General features: G+C 48.4%; 1 protein-coding gene across 6 annotated transcripts in view; it reads right to left on the bottom strand.

The window, feature by feature from the left end:
* The window catches only part of PHIP (PHIP subunit of CUL4-Ring ligase complex), a 320457-nt gene that overhangs the window by 215848 nt on the left and 82900 nt on the right, over positions 1–21709 (bottom strand). For all 6 annotated transcript variants that reach the window (XM_074990995.1, XM_074990994.1, XM_074990993.1 and 3 more), the window contains exon 10: positions 161–231. In XM_074990995.1, coding sequence (XP_074847096.1) covers positions 161–231 — 71 coding nt within the window. The remainder of the gene's footprint in view (positions 1–160; positions 232–21709) is intronic.

Genomic DNA, 21709 nt, shown 5'->3' on the forward strand with positions numbered 1-21709 from the left:
TGAAAATCCATTTTTATAATTCTTAACTTATATAGTATTTTTTCAGTAGACTCCATCCAATTCATCAACTACAAGTAACTGTATTTTTCTAAGATCTTTAACTTCCTAATTACCGCTCCTTACATTAAAGAGAGAGAAAAGTAAAAAGAAAATCCATTACCAGCACTAAAAGAAGAACAGATCATTTGAACTCCAGGGCGTGGACGTTCCATAAACTTTGTTGGTCTCTGACTACAAATATGAAAATAATTCAAGAAAATCATTTTCTTAAGGATGTTATAACCACGTATAGAAGGACAAAATTAAACATAAGGTAACAGATAGCTATTTATAAACAATTTAATGTCACTGTGCTTCATGAGCTGATCTCATGTAAATTACAGACCCCTGAGATGGGCTACCGTATGCAGGGTATCACATATTTCTAGCATGCTTAAGTAGTTGCAATACATTTTTTCACAAAACCATGCCCAATGTCAGTTTTAAGAAAAAGAGGTGGAAATCTGGACTGTAGTCATCCATAGCATTGTATTTTAAACCAACAAATACACATGACCTCAGTTATTCCACTGTCTTCACCTTTATACAGCACAAGAGAAAAACTATAAGTTGTTTAATAAAAAGATATGCTGAATAAAGGAATGGGTATTAAGAACAGACCTGACCACAGAAAATCTATGTTCTTTTGTTGGCATCACATTGGCCTGAAATTTCAAAAAGCATCACACAATCGTCTACGTAACTTTCATATATTTTTCATCCATATATTTGTTCCCTTTTCAACATTTCAATATCTGAGTAGCAGAAATGACAACTACAGTTTAAATGGTCCAAAACAATGTCATAAAACAAAACAATAAAATCAAGAAAACTCAAACATCTTCTGTTAATCCTTATTGTCTGATTTTACACATATAATGAAGCATCAAAATAGTAGATTTTGCACAGTATACCATCTCCAATCTGAGCGTTCAGTAGAGAGCAGCATTTACACATGAAAGTGTCCTGCTGTAACTGATTACTCTAAACTCTTAATACTGACATTAAAATTATCTAGGCTTTCCTTTCACATAATGTATCCATACCTTATGGAAAATTTCATTTCTAGGAGTACTGAGGTCCACGGATCCTTGATACTAGGTTTCCCCTCTATGCAGCCATGGAGACAAACCAGACCTATTAATCAGCGGTTCAATCTCCAAGGAGCATGCCAACTAAGGCTATGTCTACACTACAAAATAAATTCAAATTTATTAAAATCGATTTTGTAATGCTGGGTTTTATTAATTTGAATTTGAGTAGCCGCACCTTCCCACAGATTCCCCACAAAGTTGACTTATCGCTGCCACATGCAATCACCAAACATGAGTGTTGCAGCAGTGCATTGCAGGAATCTGTCCCATAGTTCCCTCATCCCTATAACATTCTGGGTATTTTCACTGGTGCAGCACAAGAAAGAAGTGCCCTGCAAGTGGTTGTGGGTATGTGATGTCATCTTCCCACATTGCATTGATCTCCTTCCCCTCCCATGGAAAGCACATGGCCATTTCTCCAGAAGGAAAGGTAGGGCATCAACAAACATTGCCAAATTAACTGAAATCTCTTGCTTTTTATAAATGAATGATCAAAGATTTTACAAAAAGCAGCAGGTGTATGAGTCTTCTCAACTGGCGCTCCAGCCGCTGTGCCCTCTGCCTTGATTACAGAAACATAATCCCTGAAAATAATCCCCTGTTTACAGGAACAATGCAAAGCCTGAAGAGTAGGACAGTAAAAGTTTGGGGGAAATAAAAAGATTTTGTGAGGCAGGGTTTTTGCCTTCCCAGTCCATTACACAGAGGTGCCCAACATGGGGGATAGGGCTTGCCAAATTTACACACACAAATGCTTCTGTGTTGTGGGATCACCCAGCAGTCTGTCTTCTCAACTGGCTCTCCAGCCACTTTTCTCCATGTTAAGGGGGCCAAAGCTCGAAGAAAGAGAAGGATAGAAAAGGGTAGGAAAATGATTTTTGGCTTTCCACTTCACTACACAGAGCTGTCCAAAGCAGCGGATAGGGCTCGCCAAATTTCAGCAAGCAGTGTTGCTCAGGCAGTAGGAGCCAGACCCTAACACTCAAATCGGGGCTGGCCCGCCTCATCCTGGGGAGTGGGAGGGGAGGTTGGATGGATCAGAGGATGAAGAGGCAGTTGACATGGCTCTTTCAGGGTTGCTCAGGTGGGTTTGCCCCTGTCACCTTGCTGGGGTAGAGAGAGAACCATGAAATCCATGTTGGGGCTACTTTTAATGGGTAGATGTGCTCACTGCACTAACAGCAAAGAATGAAAACTCTCTCAGCCTCTCATACGAGCACAACCCAACAGCCACGGGCTTCTTGGTGCTGAATTCAAATTTGCAGGCTTCCTATTACCTAGTTCCTGCACATCTGGAGAGCAGCAGAGATGGAAGCAGCCAGACTGGAGGACTGTGGGGCACTGTGGGATACACATGGGACACTTCTGGAGATTAAGAAATTTGATTTGAAGGCACGGTGTTGCCACATTTGCCTTCATTCGAACTTTTAAATTTGAACTTGATACTACACACGCCTGCTTTCAACAATGTTAGGATATCCATCTTAATGTTTCCTAAAATCAAGCTAATGATATTTACAGTGAAGACAGAGATGTAAAATTGAGATAACTGCCTTAAATTCGACTTTATCATATATAGTGTAGACATAGCTTAAGGCACTTCCTCAGCTAAGAAAATATCTAACATCTACGCATTGCTATATATCAATACTATAAGCCCCCATACTAAGCAAATATTGTAATTAATAGATTTAAAGTCCCAATTAAATATCCAATATCTTTCTCTAACACCCCCTTCAGGGTAGGCTACATATATGATCCTCATAATTCAAAAAATAAAACTTATATGAGTTTTCCTATTCTTGTTTGCAATGAGAGCCAAAATCCATGACACTGGGATTTTCACAGCAGCATCAATTACTGTTAGCAAAAATAGATGTGCACAATAGAATGACCCATTCTTAATTGTTATTGGTACACCCATTTAGTAAAGGCGTTATCAACCAGGTGATTAGCTTTCCAGCTTGCACAATCTGGAGAAAGTACATGCAGAGGACCAAGTGACTGGCTTTAAAGATTCTTTGATATGTTGTGATTCTTTCTGTGCACTGAGTTGCCTGAAAAACCTGAATCCACACCTGAAAAAGAACAAGCATATAAGCCTGTTTTTGGAAGAGGTAGTTATACTTTGACTTCCAGGGTCCCAAAATACAAAAGTTTAGCTAGCTGGTACTGGGAGATTAAGGTCTCTTTTATGCTTTGACACTAAAACATGGTGCAAAAAAGAACATATTTAGGGATGTAAAGATACTCAGAATTAGGCAGAAATCCAAAATATGCCAGCATTTTTGGGGTGAGAGGAACCTGAAAAGCAGGACAGAATGACAGTTTCCTGTACTGTATGCAACTATGAGTTAATCTTTGGTGATGACAGAGAAGTTACTCACTCGTGTAGTAACGATGGTTCTTCGAGATGCGTCCCCGTGGGTGCTCCACGTAGGTGTCGGGCTCGCCCCAGTGCCGCAGATCAGAAATTTTCCAGCAGTCTGCGTCGGGTCGCACATGCGCCGATGACCGCCGGTCCTTCGCGCACTTTCAGTCACGTGTGCAATCCGGTCCACGCCAGTTCCTTGACCAACCACCCCGGATGCTCCTGAAAAACACCAAACAGAACTCCGAAGCGGGGAGGAACGGGTGGGTAGTGGAGCACCCACGGGGACACATCTCGAAGAACCACTGTTACTACACAAGTGAGTAACTTCTCTTTCTTCTTCGAGTGGTCCCCGTGGGTGCTCCACAGTAGGTGACTACCCAGCAGTGACCCCAAATAAGGAGGTGGGTACCCAATTTATGTGCAGCTTGCCCTTGAAAGGACTGCTGTCAGTAGGCGTGTATCCTCATCGAGCACCCGGCGCATGGCATAGTGCTTGGCGAAGGTGTCGTAAGATGACCAAGTCGCCGCTCTGCAGACGTCTTTTAATGCGATTCCTTTGAAGAAGGCCGTTGATGTCGCCATCGCTCTAGTGGAGTAAGACCTGGGTGAAACTAGCAGAGGGGTCTTATGGAGCTCGTAACACACAGTTTTAGGCAGGATACAATGTGGTTCGAAATTCTTTGTGAGAATAGGCCTTCCCCTTTCGACCTGGGTGCGAGACACACCAAAAGTCTGTCCGTTTTCCAGAAGGGCTTAGTTCTATCTATGTAAAAGGCCAATGCCCTCCTCACATCCAGTAGGTGCAGCCGCGCCTCCTTGCTGGAGGTGTGAGGCTTAGGATAAAACGAGGGTAATACTATTGGTGCGTTAATGTGGAACTCTGAGGAAATCTTTGGAGCGAAGGACGGGTGTAGTCGTAAGATCACCGCTTCCTTTCAGAATATTGTGTAGGGCGGCATTGCCATTATTGCTGCAAGTTCGCTCACCCTGCGGGCTGATGCAATCGCGAGAAGGAAGGTTGTTTTCATGGTAAGTAACCGGAGGGGTACCATGGCCAATGGTTCGAAGGGTGGTCCAGACAGTGTGTGGAGGACCAAGTCCAAACTCCATGACGGTGATAGCGGTTTCCGACGGGGGTATAGGTTTGCCAGCCCCTTTAGGAACCACGTGACAACAGGATGGGTGAATATGGTTGGCCCTTCCTCTTTGTGTTGGAACGCTGATATAGCTGCACGAGTTTAGTGAGGATAGGGAGAGTCCGTCTTGTTTCAGCTCCAGCAGGTACTCTAGAATTACAGGAGTAGGGGAGTCCAGAGGAGCCAACTGCTTGGAAGACCACCAGGAGATAAATCGTTTCCACTTCTGTGCGTAAGTCCTCCTGGTGGAAGTCCTTCGACTGCACTCCAAGACTTGTTTTACTCCCTCCGAACATGTGCTCTCTAAGGCACTGAGCCATGGATTAGCCACACCTGTAGGCGAAGCCTTTGAGGATGTGGATGCACTATGGACCCCTGAGTCTGCGTGAAACGATCCGGCACTACCAGTAGGGGGAGTGGTGGGCGGCATGTCATGCGCAGAAGCAGGGGAAACCATTGCTGTCGGTCCCACGTTGGGACTGTAAGTATTGTGTGCGCTCTCTCCCTTCTGGCTTTCTCTAGAACCTTGTGAATGAGTGTTGAGGGAGGAAATGCATCAAGTAGAGGGCCCTTCCATGGAACCATGAAGGCGTCCCCCAAGGAACCCTGACCTATGCCTGCTCTGGAGCAGTACTGAGGGCATTTTTTGTTGTTGTGGGTGGCAAACAAATCGATTTGGGGGAACCCCCATTTGTGAAATACTTGTCGAAGCAGATCGGAGCGGATCTGCCACTCGTGCGTGAGCGCAAAGCATCTGCTTAGTTGGTCCGCCTTCACATTGTGGACACCCGGTAAGTATGAGGCTTTGAGCGTTATGTTGTTGACAATGCACCAGTTCCACAATTGGACTGCCTCTGCGAATAGCACACGGGATCTGGCCCCTGCTTGTCGACTGATATAGAACATTGCGGACGTGTTGTCGGTATTGATTCTGACCACTTTGCCTTACAGGTATTTTCAAAAACGTCTGCACGCATTGCACACTGCTCTGAGTTCCTGTATGTTTATGTGCAATATCTTCTCCGCGGGGGACCATAGCCCATGTGTTACTTCGTTGCCAATGTTCGCTCCCCATCCTATGTGGGATGCGTCTGTTGTGAGACAAATCGCAATTTGTGGTTGGTGGAAGGGCATCCCTACTAGTAAGTTCTTGGGATCTGCCCACCATGCCAGCGATTTTCGCACCTCCGCTGGGGGAGATACTGTCCTGTGGATGGTATGGATTACTGGTCTGTAAATGCTCGCCAACCAGTGCTGTAGGCTTCGCATATGTAGCCTGGCATTTCGTACCACGAACGTGGTGGCCGCCCCGTGCCCCAAAAGCTGTAGGCATGCTAGGATTGGCACTGTGGGGCTGTACATCATTACCTGTACCAGGGGTTTGATGATGAGGAAACAAGCATCAGGCAGGTATACTTTTGATGTAGTAGAGTCTGTGTGTGCCCCTATGAACTCTATATTTTGCGTGGGCTCGGTCTTTGATTTTGAGAGATTGATGACTAGGCCCAGCAAGGCAAATGTGTTTGTAGTGACATGTACCATGCGTAGGACATGTGACTTTGAGACCCCTTTCAGTAGGCAGTCGTCCAGGTATGGAAAAATAAACATGCCCTGTCTGTGTAGATAAGCTAATACTACTGCCAGCGTTTTGGTAAAAACTCTGGGCGCCGAAGAGAGACCGAATGGAAGGACTCTGTATTGAAAGTGCTCCCTGCCCACTTTGAAGCGAAGAAAACATCTGTGTGCTGGGTGGATTGTTATGTGGAAGTACGCATCCTGTAAGTCAAGGGCTGCAAACCAGTCTCCATCATCCAGTGCCGTGATGATGGAGGCAACTGTAGTCATCTTGAAACGCTGTTTGCATAAGTATCGGTTGAGAGTTCGTAAGTCCAGGATTGGCCTCCAGCCTCCTGTTTTCTTTTCTGTTAGGACGTATCATGAGTAGAAGCCTCTCCCTTGGAATTGTTCCGGGACTCTCCCCACCGCTCCTATGAACATGAGATGGTCCACCTCTTGTTTCAACCTTGTCTCGTGAGAGGGGTCCTTGAGGAAGGACTGGGTGGGGGATTTCGGTGGCGGCAGTGATTGGAAGGGGATAGTGTATCCCTTGGCTATAATTTCCAGTACCCATTTGTCTGTCGTGATGTTTTGCCACTGAGAATAGAACGGTTTGAGCCGATGGTGAAACATATGCTGAGATTGGCATTGAGAGATGGTCTTGATGTTGCAGTCCTCGACATACCTGTCAAACTTCCTGTCTCGGGGCTTGCCCTGAGGGTGCATGACGCTGCTGGGGACGTCGTCTGGGGACCCTATACTGTTGGTGGTGCCCTTGGTCGTTGCCTCGTTGATATTGTGAGCACTGGGGTTGCTAAGCGTAGCGCCTTTGCTGGGGGTAAAATTTCTTCCTTCTGTACGGAGGAGTATATATGCCCAGGGTTCTCAGTGTGGCTCTCGAGTCCTTGCTGAAGGTAGGACTGAATCGGTTGAATCTGCGAATATCTTTTGTTTATCAAATGGAAGATCCACAATTCTTACTTGCAGATCTCTGGGAATACCGGCCGTCTGGAGCCACAACTCCCTGCGCATTACCACTGCTGTGGCTGTGGAACGTGCTGCCGTATCCGTCACATCCAGGGCTATCTGAACTCCTGTCCGTGAGGCCGCATAGCCCTCCTGGACGATCGCCTTCAGCACCGGTTTCTTGTCCTCCGGAAGAGAATCCATGAGGGAGGTAAGTCTGGAGTAATTGTCGAAGTTGTGGTTTGACAGGTGTGCCGCATAGTTTGCCATTCTCAGTAATAAGGTAGAGGAGGAGTAGACCTTCCTGCTGAACAAGTCCAGTTTCCTCACATCTTTATCTGACCCCCCCTGATTTATATTGGGGTGTCTTGGATCTATGTTGCAAGGATTCGACCACCAAGGAATTTGGCTGGGGGTGGTTAAACAGAAATTCCATGCCCTTGACTGGAACAAAGTATTTCTTATCCGGCCTCTTATTTGTACGTGGAATGGAGGCCGGGGTCTGCCATATGTTGGTGGCTGATTCCATAATAGCTTCATCTAGTGGGATGGCAATCTTGGATGAAACCAGGGGTCTCAAATTTTTCAGGCGTTTATGATGTTTCTCCTGCACCTCTGTTATTTGAATGTCCTGTGTGTGTGCTACCCTCTTGAAAAGCTCTTGGAATTGCTTAAGGTCGTCCGGGGGGAAATATCCCCAGGGACAACCGCCTCATCTGGGGAGGACTAAGAGGCGTCGCTATGATATATCTCCTCTAATTCCTCTGGTTCCTGAGTTTGCTCGTGTACTTGCTCTTTTAAGGGTTCTGAAGGAAGGTCCAGGGACTCTGGACCAGTTCCCACAGGAGAAGGCTGTGTTCTTCTTGCACAGTGAGGCTGTACGAAGGGATGTGGGCGAGGTGGGGGTGGGGATCTACCCCTGGATGTGGACCCCCTGTGCCCGTGTTCAGTATGGTAAGGACGGCCATAACAACAGGGGCAAGGGCCCGGTGATGGAGATCTGGACAACGACCGGAGGGTGTACATATGGTGCCCAGAGGAGCGTGACCTCCATGATGACATTGACATTGGTGGAGATGCTCTGTGATAGTATTCATAGGGATCCGTACTGGAGATTGGTGAAGGTTGCCTAAGCCAGGGAGACGGTGGCTGAAGAAAGGGAGATGGAGGTCTGAAGCAGGCTGTTGGAGTTGCTGCCCGGTGTGCTGTGTCCATCTCAGGCGGGGAGCTAGGCGATAGTGGCAACGCAATGACGTCCAGAGATGGGCTACGGTGCCGGGTTTTGGCTTTTACTTTGCTCCGTCCCCGAGGAGCAGGGGCCATCACCTCCGGTGCCGGGGACCTCGGCACCGCTGTCAGTGCCATGTCCGGTGCCGCTGTACACAATGCCGTGCGGGTAACTTCCTCCAGCATCACTGGGTCCCGTGCCAGGTACCCTTGCTCCGTGCTGTCGGTGCCGCAAGGCTCGGTGCCGTGTGAGTCGGTGCCGCAGATTCCGGCGCCTGCCACATTGGCACCTGTGGTGCTCTCGGTGCCGACTGCTTAATCGTTGGAGGCCTAGGCTCAGCTGTGTGCGATGCAGTCTTCCCGCTATGAGCAGTCAGCGGGTCAGGGCCTTGTGCTCCACTCGTTCTGCTCACAGATGTTACCGGCAAGGATCGAGCTGGAGAGAGCTTCTTTTTCTTTTGCACAGAGGAGGTTAGGGAAGCCGTCTTCCTCTTGTGCGGCCCTGAGGGCCCCTCTTTCTGGGGCTTCTCTGATGATTCAGGTTGGAGGTCCTTAGCAAATAAAATCATCTTTAGCCTCACTTCCCTGTCCTTCCTGGCTTTGGCTGTAAGCTTAGAGCAGTGAGGACATTTTTGTGGAACATGGGTCTCTCTGAGGCAACGAATGCATTTGCTATGGCCATCTGAGGCAGGCATGGCCTCGTGGCCCGACTCACATTTCTTAAACCCTGGCGATGACATCTCTGCCAAGGCGTTTAAGTCTTTGAATGGTTAATAGGTATTTAGCGGCTAAATCAGTTCTGAAAACAGATAATGTTGGCGGTCTTTAAGATAGCGGACTGCCTAAGGCGGCCGCCTCTGTCCTCTCTTCTCCCCCTTTTTCTTCTTCTTTTCTCTTTTTTTTTTTAAACTACATATGTGTATAACACAGAACAGCTTCAAACGGTGTTAAACTATCAACTATTAAAAGCAATTAACGCAGTTTTATCTGTCTCAGGCGTTGGAGCCGGAGCGGATTCCGTCTGCAGCTGTTGGCAGTTGAGAAGGAACTGGTGTGGACCGGATCGCGCATGTGACCGAAAACGCGTGAAGGACCGGCACGCATTGGCACATGAGAGACCCAACGGAGACTGCTGGAAAATTTCCGATCTGCGGCACCAGGGCGAGCCCGACACCTACTATGGAGCACCCAAGGGGACCACTCGAAGTAGTAGTCTGGGTTCTCTTTACAGAAAGTGTACTATTAAGTTTTCATTGAGAAAGATCCCCTGTGAGTAGAGGTGACCTATCAGTGGGGAAGTAGTCTTATGTCCTAAGTGCAGGATTCTGTGCTTACCCTTGTTAATCATCATCAGATTTCTCTTGGCCCAATCTTCCAATCTATCTAGGTCACTCTGGTACTTAACACTACACTTCAGCGTATCTACCTCTTCCCCAGCTTAGTATTATAAAAAAATTTGCTGTGGGTGCAATTCCAAGTTATTAATGAAGATGCTGAACAAAACCAGGCCCAGGGCTGACCCTGGGAGGACTCCTCTTGGTACTGATTGACCACGACCTGCTAAGACCAATGATATAACCAGCTTTCTATCCACCTTACACTACATTTAGCCAATCCACACTACTTTAACGTGCTGGCAAGAACAGTGGCAGAGACGTAAAAGTGTCCTTACCTAAAGCTTTGCTAAAGTGCAGGTATATTGCATCCAGTGCCTTCCTCATAGAAGCCACAAAGCCAATTACAACAGCATGAAGTTTAATAAGGACAAATGCAAAGTACTCCACTTAGGAAGGAACAATCAGTGTCACACATACAGAATGGGAAAGGACTGCGTAGGAATGAATACAGCAGAAAGGGATCTAGGGGTTATAATGGACCACAAGCTAAATATGAGTCAACAGGGTGATGCTGTTGCAAAAAAAGCAAACATGATTCTAGGATGTATTAACAGGTGTGTTGTGAACAAGACACGAGAAGTCATTCTCCCGCTCTACTCTGCACTGGTTAGGCCTCAGCTGGAGTAGTGTGTCCAGTTCTGGGCACTGCAGTTCAGGAAGGATGTGGAGAAACGGGAGAGGGTCCAGAGGAGAGCAACGAGAATGATCAAAGGTCTAGAGAACGTGACCTATGAAGAAAGGCTGAAAGAACTGGGCTTGTTTAGTTTGGAAAAGAGAAGATTGAGGGGGGACATGATAGCAGTTTTCAAGTATCTAAAAGGGTCTCATAAAGCAGAGGGAGGGAAAGAAAGGTTACTCACCGTAGTAACGGTGGTTCTTCGAGATGTGTCCCCGTGGGTGCTCCACATTAGGTGTCGGGCTCGCCCGGCGCCGCAGATCGGATCTTCCAAGCAGTTTCTGCCGGACCGCGCATGCGCCGGTGCGCGCCACTCCCCCGCGCGCTCCCGGCCACGTGCGCGATCCGGTCCCCGCCAGTTCCTTGACCAACTGCCTCGGATGCTCCTGCAAAACACTAAACAGAGATCCGAAGCGGGGAGGATGGGCGGGTAGTGGCGCACCCACGGGGACACATCTCGAAGAACCACCGTTACTACGGTGAGTAACCTTTCTTTCTTCTTCGAGTGTCCCCGTGGGTGCTCCACATTAGGTGACTACCCAGCAGTAACCCAAGATAGGAGGTGGGTAATCGGAGTATGTGCAGCTTGTCCCCGAGAGGACCGCTGTCGAGAGACGGGTATCCTCCTGGAATACCCTGTGAAGGGCGTAATGTTTGGCGAAGGTGTCACAGGATGACCAGGTCGCCACTCTGCAGATGTCTTTTAGCGCAACGCCCTTGAAAAAGGGCTGTTGATGCTGCCACCGCCCTAGTGGAATGAGTTCTGGGCATGGCCAGGAAAGGAGTCTTTTTGAGTTTGTAGCACTTTTTAATGCAAGATATGATGTGCTTCGAGATTCTCTGCGAAGAGAGACATTCTCCTGTTGATTTGGGAGCGATAGAGACTAGGAGTCTATCCATTCTATGGAAGGACTTGGCCCTGTCCATATAGAAAGCTAGCGCCTCCTCACGTCCAGGAGGCGTAGGCGCGCCTCTTTGTCAGAGTTATGAGGCTTTGGATAAAACGAGGGTAAACAATAGGTTCGTTAGTATGAAGCTCAGAAGAAACTTTAGGAACAAAGGCTGGATGCAGCCGTATAGTTACCGCCTCCTTGGAAAAAACAGCGCAGGGTGGCGTTGCCATAACTGCCGCAAGCTCGCTCACCCTGCGAGCTGACGTGATTGCGAGAAGAGAGGTCGTCTTTATCATAAGGAGGCAGAGGGAAACCGTGGCCAAAGGCTCGAACGGTGGTCCCCTTTTCGCATTAAGCACCAGGTCCAAGTTCCACGAAGGTGGAAGCGGTTTCCGAGGGGGGGGGGGGTATAGGTTTACCAGCCCTTTAAGGAACCTGGTAACCATGGGATGGGCGAACACCGTGTGCCCTGTCTCTCCGTGTGTGAATGCCAAAAAGGCGGCAAGGTGGACCTTAAACGAGGATAGCGAGAGTCCTCCTCTCTTGAGGTCCAGTAAATACTCTAATATCACAGCCATAGGCACCAAAAGGGGGGCTAGCTGTTTGGTAGAACACCATGCCGTAAAGCGAGTCCATTTCTGCGTGTAGGTCTTCCTGGTGGAAGTCCTCCTGCTACTTTCTAGGACTTGCTGCACTTCCTCCGTACATGTGCTCTCTAGGGAGCTGAGCCATGGATTAACCACGTTTGTAGTCGCAGGCCTTGGGGGTGCGGATGCACTATGGACCCCTGGGCTTGCGTGAGCAGATCCGGCGCCACCGGAAGGGGCATCGGTGGCCGGTCCGACATGCGCAGGAGTAGGGGGAACCATTGCTGTCGATCACACGTTGGGACTATCGGGATCATTCAGGCTCCTTCCCTCCTGACTTTCTGCAACACCTTGTGGATGAGCACTGTGGGAGGGAAAGCGTAAAGCAGGGGGCCCCTCCAAGAGATCGCGAAGGCGTCCCTCAGGGACCCCCGTCCCAGTCCTGCCCTGGAGCAGAATCGTGGGCACTTCTTGTTGTGCTGAGTAGCGAACAGGTCTATCTGGGGAAAAACCCCATGCATGAAAAATCGGTTGCAGCAGATCGGGACGGATCTGCCACTCGTGCGTGAGTGCGAAACGCCTGCTCAGCTGGTCTGCCTGCACATTGTGAGCGCCTGGGAAGTACGAGGCTTCCAGGGTTATATTGTTGGCGACGCAGCAGTTTCACGACCGGACTGCTTCTGCACATAAGGCACGGGACCGAGCTCCTCCTGCCGATTCATATAAAACATGGTGGAGGTATTGTCTATACTGATCCCGACTACTTTGCCTTTTATATGGTCTCGAAAGTGTCTGCAGGCGTTGAACACTGCTCTGAGCTCCAGTATATTTGTGTGCAGTGACTGCTCCATGGAGGACCACAGCCCTTGCGTCACCTCTTCGCCCATGTGTGCTCCCCACCCTATGAGGGAGGCGTCTGTAGTAAGAAAAACCAATATGTGTGGTTGGTGAAAGGGTACCCCTGTTAGCAGGTTCTCGGGGTTTACCCACCATTGCAGGGATTTGCGCACCTCTGTTGTGGGCGACGCCACCCTGTGAACAGTGTGTGCTGCCGGGTTGTATACGCTCGCCAGCCAGTGCTGCATGCTGCGCATGAGTAACCTGGCGTTCTGTTGTACGAACGCCGCTGCTCCCATGTGGCCCAGCAGCTGTAAGCACGTCAGAACCAGCACCGTAGGGCTGAAGGTGAAGACTTGCACGAGGGAGCCAATGGCCCGAAAGGGAGTGTCTGGTAGATACGTCCTCACTGTAATAGAATTTATGCGTGCCCCTACGAACTCTATGTCCTGCGTGGGGTCTATCTTTGATTTTGTCAGATTGATAACCAGGCCGAGCGAGAGAACGTGCCTGTTGTGACGCATATTATGCGTAGTACCTCCTCCTTCGAGGCCCCTTTGAGTAGGCAGTCATCTGGATACTGGAATATAAATACCCCCTGTCTGTGCAGGTAGGCTGACACCACTGCCAAGGGCTTGGTGAAGACTCTGGGGGCCGAGGAGAGGCCAAACGGTAGGACCTTGTATTGAAAATGTTCTTTGCCTACCATGAGAAACCAGAGGAATCGTAGGTGAGCCGGATGAATAGTTATGTGAAAATACGCGTCTCATAAGTCGAGGGCTGCGAACCAATCTCCATCGTATAGTGCCGTAAGGATGGAGGCGATTGTGATCATCCGAAAGCGTTGCTTGCGCAGGTACCGGTTGAGGCCTCGAAAATCTAAGATGGACCTCCCGCCTCCTGTCTTTTTCCCCGTGAGGAAGTACCTGGAGTAGAACCCTCTCCCTTGCAGTTGCTCCGGCACTCTTTCCACTGCCCCTATGAGCATGAGATGGTCTACCTCCTGCTTGAGCCTTGCCACGTGGGAGGCCTCCTGGAGGTGGGGCCTGGGTGGAGGTCATGGCGGTGGGAGCGACTGGAAGGGGATGGCGTACCCCGTGGCTATGATCTCCAGCACCCATTTGTCTGTGGTGATCCTTCGTCACTGGTTATAGAATGGTCGGAGGCGATGGTGGAATAACCGCTTCGGATGACCTTGCGACGGTAGTGATGGCGCAGCCCTGGATCTGTGTGTCAAACTTGTGGCCTTTGGCCCTGCCCCGAGGATGCACGGCTGTGTTGGGAACGACGCCTGGGAGTTCTGTACTGCTGGTGCTCTTGATGTCGCCCTTGCTCGTAACCCCTGTGGTACTGGGGACGCTGTTGCTGAGTCCGCAACATCCAGGGCGATCTGAACTCCCGTCCTCGAGGCCGCGTAGCCTTCTTGCATGATGGCCTTGAGCACTGGTTTCTTGCCCTCTGGAAGCGAGTCCATGAGGGAGGTTAACCTAATGTGGTTATCGAAATTATGGTTCGCTAGATGCGCTGCGTAATTTGCCATTCGCAACAGTAGAGTGGAGGAGGAGTAGACCTTTCTGCCCAACAGCTCTAGCTTTTTGGCATGTTTGTCTGTTCCCCCACATTGCGACGACTCCACCACCAAGGAATTTGGTTGTGGGTGGCTGAACAGGAACTCCGTGCCCTTTGTCGGCACAAAGTTTTTTTTTTTTGTTTTTTTTTTTTCCGCTCTCTTGTGGACAGGCGGAATAGTCGCAGGAGTCTGCCATATCATAGTGGCAGACTCCAAGATTGCGTCATTAAGCGGTATTGCTATTTTGGAGGAGGCCGGAGGTCTCAGATTTTTGAGGAGCTTATGGTGTTTCTCTTGCACCTTAGCTGTCTGGATGCCTTGCGTGAAGGCCACCCTCGTAAAACAGCTCTTGGAACTGTTTGAGATCGTCCGGAGGATGGACGTCCCCCGGGGCCGTAGCCTCATCCGGGGAGGAGAGCAAGGAACCACTGGGATACGTCTCTGTGGACCCTTCCGGTTCCTGCTGGTGATGGTACACCCTCTCACTAGAGGTTTGCGAGGGAAAATCTCGGGGTTCCATAACCAGTCCCCCCTGAGATGCTTGAGTCTCTGTCCCCGGTCGCAATTGCCCTCGGGGGTACGAGATCGTTTGTGGGGATCTTTCCCTGGTAGATAGCCGATGGTGTCTATGCCCCGCGTGGTAGGGGCGACCATGGCAGTATAGGCACTGTTCTTGGGAAGGTGACCTAGACCACTCCCTTGGTGCATACCCTCTGCGTCTGGGGGAGGGCTGGAGAGAGTGATTTTGCATAATAGTCCAGCGGTTCAAACCCCAGGAAGGGTGAAGGTGGTCCCAGCCAGGGTGAGGCTGGTTGCAAAAAATGGAGAAGGGGGCTCCGGGTAGGCTAGGGGGGACCCCTGCCTTCTGGTTGGAGTCTGTAACATAAGCGGAGGGCTGTGAGAAAGCAACTCCACAGCCCTGTGCGGAGAGGGGCTGCAATGCCTCCTCTTGTGTGCAGCCTTCCCCCTCCCTTGAGGAGGTAACTCTGCCCCCTGACGTACAGGGGATTCCGGCCCCGTGCGCACCGAGCTCGGCACGCTGGAGGGCGGTGCCGCAGGTGCGGTGTGCTCCGGTGCCTGCAGGCTGCGTGCCTGCGCGCTCTGCACCGCCGGTTCCCCGGGGGTCGGTGCCGCTGCCTGCTGTGCCGCCGGTACCGGCGCTTGTTTAGCCGCCGCCCTGCCTGCGGTGCGGGGCGGCTGGCTGATTATCGGAGGCTGAGCCGCTTCCACGTGGCTCTCCGTGCCGCCGCCGATCAGCTGTTGCTGCGGCTGGGGGCTGCTCACTCCTCCCGTCCCGCTCGCTATTGTTGCCGGCAGGGATCGGGCTGGGGAGGCTTTCCTCCGTTTTTGGCAGCTTTCCTTTTATGGGCCCCGCAGGGTCCCTCCTGCTGCGGCCGCTCCGGCACGTCTGGCTGGAGGGCCTTATGAAAAGCAGTTTTAAGCCGCTGCCCTGCCTGCGTTTCTGCGCTGATGGAGTGAGGGAGGCAGCTTTCCTTTTATGGGCCCCGGAGGGTCTCTCCTGCTGCGGCCGCTCCAGCACGTCTGGCTGGAGGGCCTTATCCAAAGCAGCATTTTAAGCCGCATCTCCCTGTCTCTCCTTAATCGCCTCTCGGCAGGACTCACATTTTTTAAAGCCTGAAGAGGACATTGTTGGTGAGTCTTTGAGTTTTATTAAGTGGGTACTTAGCACCTTCCCTGTGCTGTTTTCCCCGTCCGATGGCCTGCCTCAGCAGGAGGGCTGATGGCCGTAGCTCCTGGCCTCCGGCGGTTGTTACTGGGACTGGCTGAAGCTGTCCCGCTCGTAGTTTGTTTGTTGTTGTTCGTTCTCTTTTTTTTTTTGCAAAATAACAACCGACTAACTCATAGTAGCCTAAGTATCTGAAAAAAACTTTGAAAGAAAAACAGTTAAGTCTTTGAATACGCTATTTGGCCTTAGCCTAGTCGGATTCCGTCTGCAGCCGACGGCGGTTAAGAGGAACTGGCGGGGACCGGATCGCGCACGTGGCCGGGAGCGCGCGGGGGAGTGGTGCGCACCGGCGCATGCGCGGTCCGGCAGAAACTGCTTGGAAGATCCGATCTGCGGCGCCGGGCGAGCCCGACACCTAATGTGGAGCACCCACGGGGACACTCGAAGAAGAACTTGTTCTTCCTTGCCTCTGAGGATAGAACAAGAGGCAATGGACTTAAATTGCAGCAGGGGAGGTTCAGACTGGACATTAGGAAAAAGTTCTTAACTGTCAGGGTGATCAAACACTGGAACGAATTGCCAAGGGAGGTGGTAGAATCTCCATCACTGGAGATATTTAAGAAGAGGTTAGATAGATGGCTTTCAGGGATGGTCTAGAAAGTGCTTGGTCGTGCCATGAGGGCAGGGGGCTGGACTCGATGGCCTCTCGAGGTCCCTTCCAGTCCTACTCTTCTATGATTCTATGATACTATGATCACAGAAAGCAATCAGGTTAGTCAGGAACTATCTGCCTTTGGTGAACCCATGTTGACTATTCCTGATCATTTCCTCTGCTCCAACTGCTTCCAAATGGATTCCTTGAAGATCCCACTCCATGATTTTTCCAGGGACTGTGGTGATGCTGACAAGTCTGTAGTTCCCCAGTTTCTCCTTCTTTCCTTTTTTAAAGATGGGCACTACAATTGCCTTCTTCCAGTTATCCTGGACCTCCCCCACTTGCGAGGTGTTTTCCAAGATAAAAGCTAGTGTCCCTGTAATTGCATCAGTCAACTTTCTCAGCGCTCTCGGGTGTATTAGAACTGGCCCCGCGTGTATGTCCAGCTTTTCTAAATAGTTCTTAACCTGCTTTTTTCCCTCCACTGAAAGCTGCCCATTTCCTCCACATAATGTGCTGCCTGATGCAGCACTCTGGGAGCTGATCTTGTCTGTGAAAACAGACGCAAAAAAGCATTGAATATTTCAGCTTTTACCTTCCCTATTCAGTAATGGCCACCTTTTTATTGCTTACTTGCCTGTAAGAAACATTTCTAGCTACCTTTCACATCCCTTGCTAGCTGCAATTCTAACTGCACTCTGGCCATCCTGATTATTCCCCTGCATGTTTGAACAATATATTTATACTCTTTGCTAGTCATCGGACCATGTTTCCTCTTCTTGTGGATTTCTTTTTTGTGTTTAAGCTCAACAAAGGTTTCTCTGGCCGCCTACCATATTTGCTTTTCTTATTGCATGTTGGGATGGTGTGTTTCTTCACCTTCTGCAAGACTTCTTTAAAATACAGCTAGCTCTCCTGGACTTTTCCCCCTCATGTTAGCTTCCCAGGGGATCCTGCCCACCAGTTCCCTCAGGGAGTCAAAATTTGCTTTTCTGAAGTCCAAGGTCCATATTTTGCTGCTCTCCTTTCTTCCTTTGGTCAGAATCCTGAATTCAACCATCTCATGATCACTGCTACTCAGGATGCTGCCCAAATTTACTTCCCCCACCAATTCCTCCTTGTTTGTGAACAGCAGGTAAAGCTGAACACAGCCCCTGATCGATTCCTTCAGCACTTGCAGCAGGATGATGTTCCTAGAATGTTGTCCACAACACTTTCTGGATTGTCTGTGTACCACTGTACTGGTTTCCCAGCAGATGTCTAGGTGATTGAAGACACCCAGGAAAACACGGGATTGTGATCTGGAAGCTTCCATTCATCGTCCAAAGTAAACCTAAACCTCATCTACTCATCCACACGATCCGGTAGTCTATCGTAGACACCCACCACAACATCACCCTCGTTACTGCCACCTCTACATTTAATCCAAAGGCTCTCAACAGGCTTTTCTCCTGTTTCATACTGGAGTTCTGAACAATCATAGTGCTCTCTAAAATACAGTGAAGCTCCTCCACCTTTTCTCCCATGCCTGTCCTTCCTAAACAGTTTACAACCTACCATGACAATCCTCTGATCATATAACTTATCCCACGAAATCTCTGGTATTCCAATCATATCACAGTTACTTGACTGTGGTGAGGCTTCCCATTTTTCTTGCTTGAACACAAGAAGCCTGGGAAACATGTATGGACATCTAAGGTAACTAGCTGATTGCCTTGCTTTCTCACTACAGTTCAGGAGTCCTCCTCTGTCGAACTTTCTGCCTCATGTTTCTTCCCAGTATCCCACTTCTCCACGTACCTCAGGCTTAGGTCACGATCCCAGGATGAACCTAGTTTAAAAGCCCTCCTCATCAGCTTTGCAAGAATGTCCATGAAGAAGCTCTTCCCTCTCCTTACATGGATCCCAGCTCTTCCCTCTCCTTCTCAGATGGATCCCATAGCTTCCTATCAATCCTTCTGCCTTGAACAGTATCCCATGGTCAAAAACTCCAAAGCCCTCTTTTCAACACCACTTGCACAACCGTGCATTTACTTCCAAAAGTTGTCGCTCTCTACCCGAGCCTTTTAAAGGAAGAAGATGGACAAGAACACAGCTTGCACCTCCAACTCTTTGACCTTTCTTCCCAGTGCCACATAATCCTCTCAAGGTCCTTTTTGGCAGTATCGCTGGCTCCCACATGCACAAGCAGAAATGGGTGGGGGTCCAAAGGCTTGATCAGTCTCTGAGGACTCTTGGTCACATCATGAATTCTGGCTCCAGGCAAGCAGCACATTTCAGTAGTTTCCCAGTCAGGATGGAAGATGGATGATTTGGTCCCCCTTGGGAGGGAGTCCTCAACCACCACTACCCATCTCTTTCCGCTTGAGAGTGGTTGTCATGGGACCCCCATCCCTGAGACAATACATCCCATGCCTTCTTGTCCATGGGGTCTCCTGCTGATTCCTTCCTTCAGAGATCACTTCTAAAGAATTCTCCATAGTCGTATCCATGGAGATAACCTGAAAATGAGTACTTTTTCTGGTTTGGCAATACCAGGGTTTCCTTTCTTATCCTTGAGTTTACATGCTGCCAGCTTTCTTGCTTATTCTGCACTGCCCTCTCTGGTTCTTCTGCATTAAGTTGCCACAGTATCACATGCTGACTTCTATACAAAAAGTGTTCATTTTCTCTGATGGAATGCAAGGTTGATACCTGGGCTTCTAGCCCTCTAATGTTCTCTTCCAATATAGAGACTAGCTTGCACTTTGTACAGGCCAAGTCATTTCTATCCCCTAGAAGGAAGACAAAACACTGCACATCCTGTACAGATCACAACAGCTGGTCTCTCACTATCCATACTCTTTGTTGAGAGAGAGACTCTTCAGTTGTACTTATTGTTGTCGTCCCACAACCTGTCTGAGTCTCTCCCAAGGCGAACCCCTAGGCCAATCCCCCGTTAGAAGCTCTGTTTGCAACTTCCCTCTAAACTGACAATTAATATTACTGGTCTACCTTCAGTCAACTCTTGTAACATTCTTGGGGTCTTACCATGCTGATTTTTAAAATGTTTGACTTCAGTTTAACTTGCTACAGAAATGACAATGGAATGGAAAGAGCGTTATTGTAATCCGATGGAAGTATATCATGTTCTCCCTCCAAACGCAGAATAGAAATATATATTGAACACTTCTATTTCTGCTTTGTTATTGATCATGCTGTTATTTCCATATAATAAAAGATCAATATTATTGTCAGGATTCTTTTTATTCCTAGGATATTTAGAAAGACTGCCATGCTGTCCTCAGCTCTGGGGGCCAAGATTTTGCTTTCTCTCACAGTTTCCCTTATCAGTTTTCTACAATTCTCAGCATCTGATTTATATCCATTAACAACAAATTCTCCATTCTTTCATTTTTTTTATGGGCAACTGTCTTCACTTATCCTCTAAACCATGTCCTTTTTATTTATTTTTTTTTAAATTAGCCCACACTGCTTCAGTTGTGGGATTGTCACTTTTGGGACATCTATTAAGCTGTTCTTAATTGGTTCCCAATTAATTATCACTCCCATTTTTCTGATCAAATCACCCTCACATCTGATTTGTATAATATTATTGAGCTTTGTGAAATCTGCCCCATAAAAGCAACAAGAATATATCTTACTGGTCTAGATTTTATTCTGCTTACACATTTTAAATATGACCAAACTCCTCCTGTTCTTTACTTGTGAGATCAGTTACTCTTCATTTGTTAAAACAAGGTCTAGTATAGAAGTACTCTGTCCTTACTGCAAATTATTGAGTAGAAAAATGTCATCTATTATGTTTCAAAATTTTAAGACTGTTTTAGTACTGGCAGTATGAGACTTCACGTGTCACTCAAACTGTAGTCCCCCATCATAATGCGTTATTTTTGTCCTACCTGTTGTAAATAGGCAGTGTGATTTTGTGATATGTTGGGACATTGATCCATAGCATTCAATATTATTTTCTTCCAAGTTACTAGGGACTAGAAAAATGTATAAAAACTATTTTGCACACACAGTACTTTCAACGATATTTACATCATTAAAAATTCCAATCATGTGACTCATCCAACTAGATTTCAGTAATATAAACTAAAACTGAATTTAGGCTTATAAACAAGTAATTCCAATTCCTTGTGTTTACACAGGCATCAAGCAATGGTGCACAGGCCATTAAAGAATTTCTTGCCTTCATGCCCTTTGGTTCCTTGTTTAATTTTGTTTTGTACAGCTCCATTTTCTACTGAGTGCTCATATCACCTCTCTTTTTACCCTCCCCTTTTGCTATTAGTTTGTCCCATTTCTAATTATTCTAGCCAACCTGTCCCCTGGAGATTGATCCCCCTTTCTACTGAAGTGGAGACACTCCAAAATATACAGTTCCTCTCCCATGGAAGATGGGCTTGTGTTCTACAAAAGTGAGACCCTCTATCCCACATAATTTACCTAGATGGGATTTTCTTCAAGCACCTTCTGCCTTCTGTTGTCCTTTGCTTGAAGGAACAGGAATGGTCAAGCAAATATGAGTTGGGCACATTTCATCTTTGGCACACTTCTGAGTTCTCTGAAGTCACCTATTACCACAATGCAAGGCCATTTGTTCCAATATTAACCATCATCGTTGGATCTTTGTTCGTCACCTCCAAATCTGTTCCAATTTTAGAGTGACACCTTATGCCCTGGCTGCAGGAAGTCAGAGTGCTGTCCTATTTGTCCAACTGTCCTCTGCAGAACATTACTCTACTTCTGAGTACTGAATCTCCAACAAGGACCACACCTCTCTATTTTGGATGATTCAAGAACTCTTTGCAAGTAAGCTTGATTTTCTTAAAAAAGTGGGCCAAGCTGCCATCTGCACACATGTGCTAGACTCAGTTAAGTTTCCAAGTCAGTGCCTTCCAACATCAACAGCAGGATGGCGGGAGAGATGGCATAAGAGGGGAAGGGGCTGGGCAAGCTTAGCCAGCTAAGCAAGAAGCTTCTCTGGCCCTTAAATATTGTCCTTCAA

This window comes from Carettochelys insculpta, chromosome 3, assembly GCF_033958435.1.
Source record: "Carettochelys insculpta isolate YL-2023 chromosome 3, ASM3395843v1, whole genome shotgun sequence".
Lineage (NCBI taxonomy): Eukaryota > Metazoa > Chordata > Testudines > Carettochelyidae > Carettochelys > Carettochelys insculpta.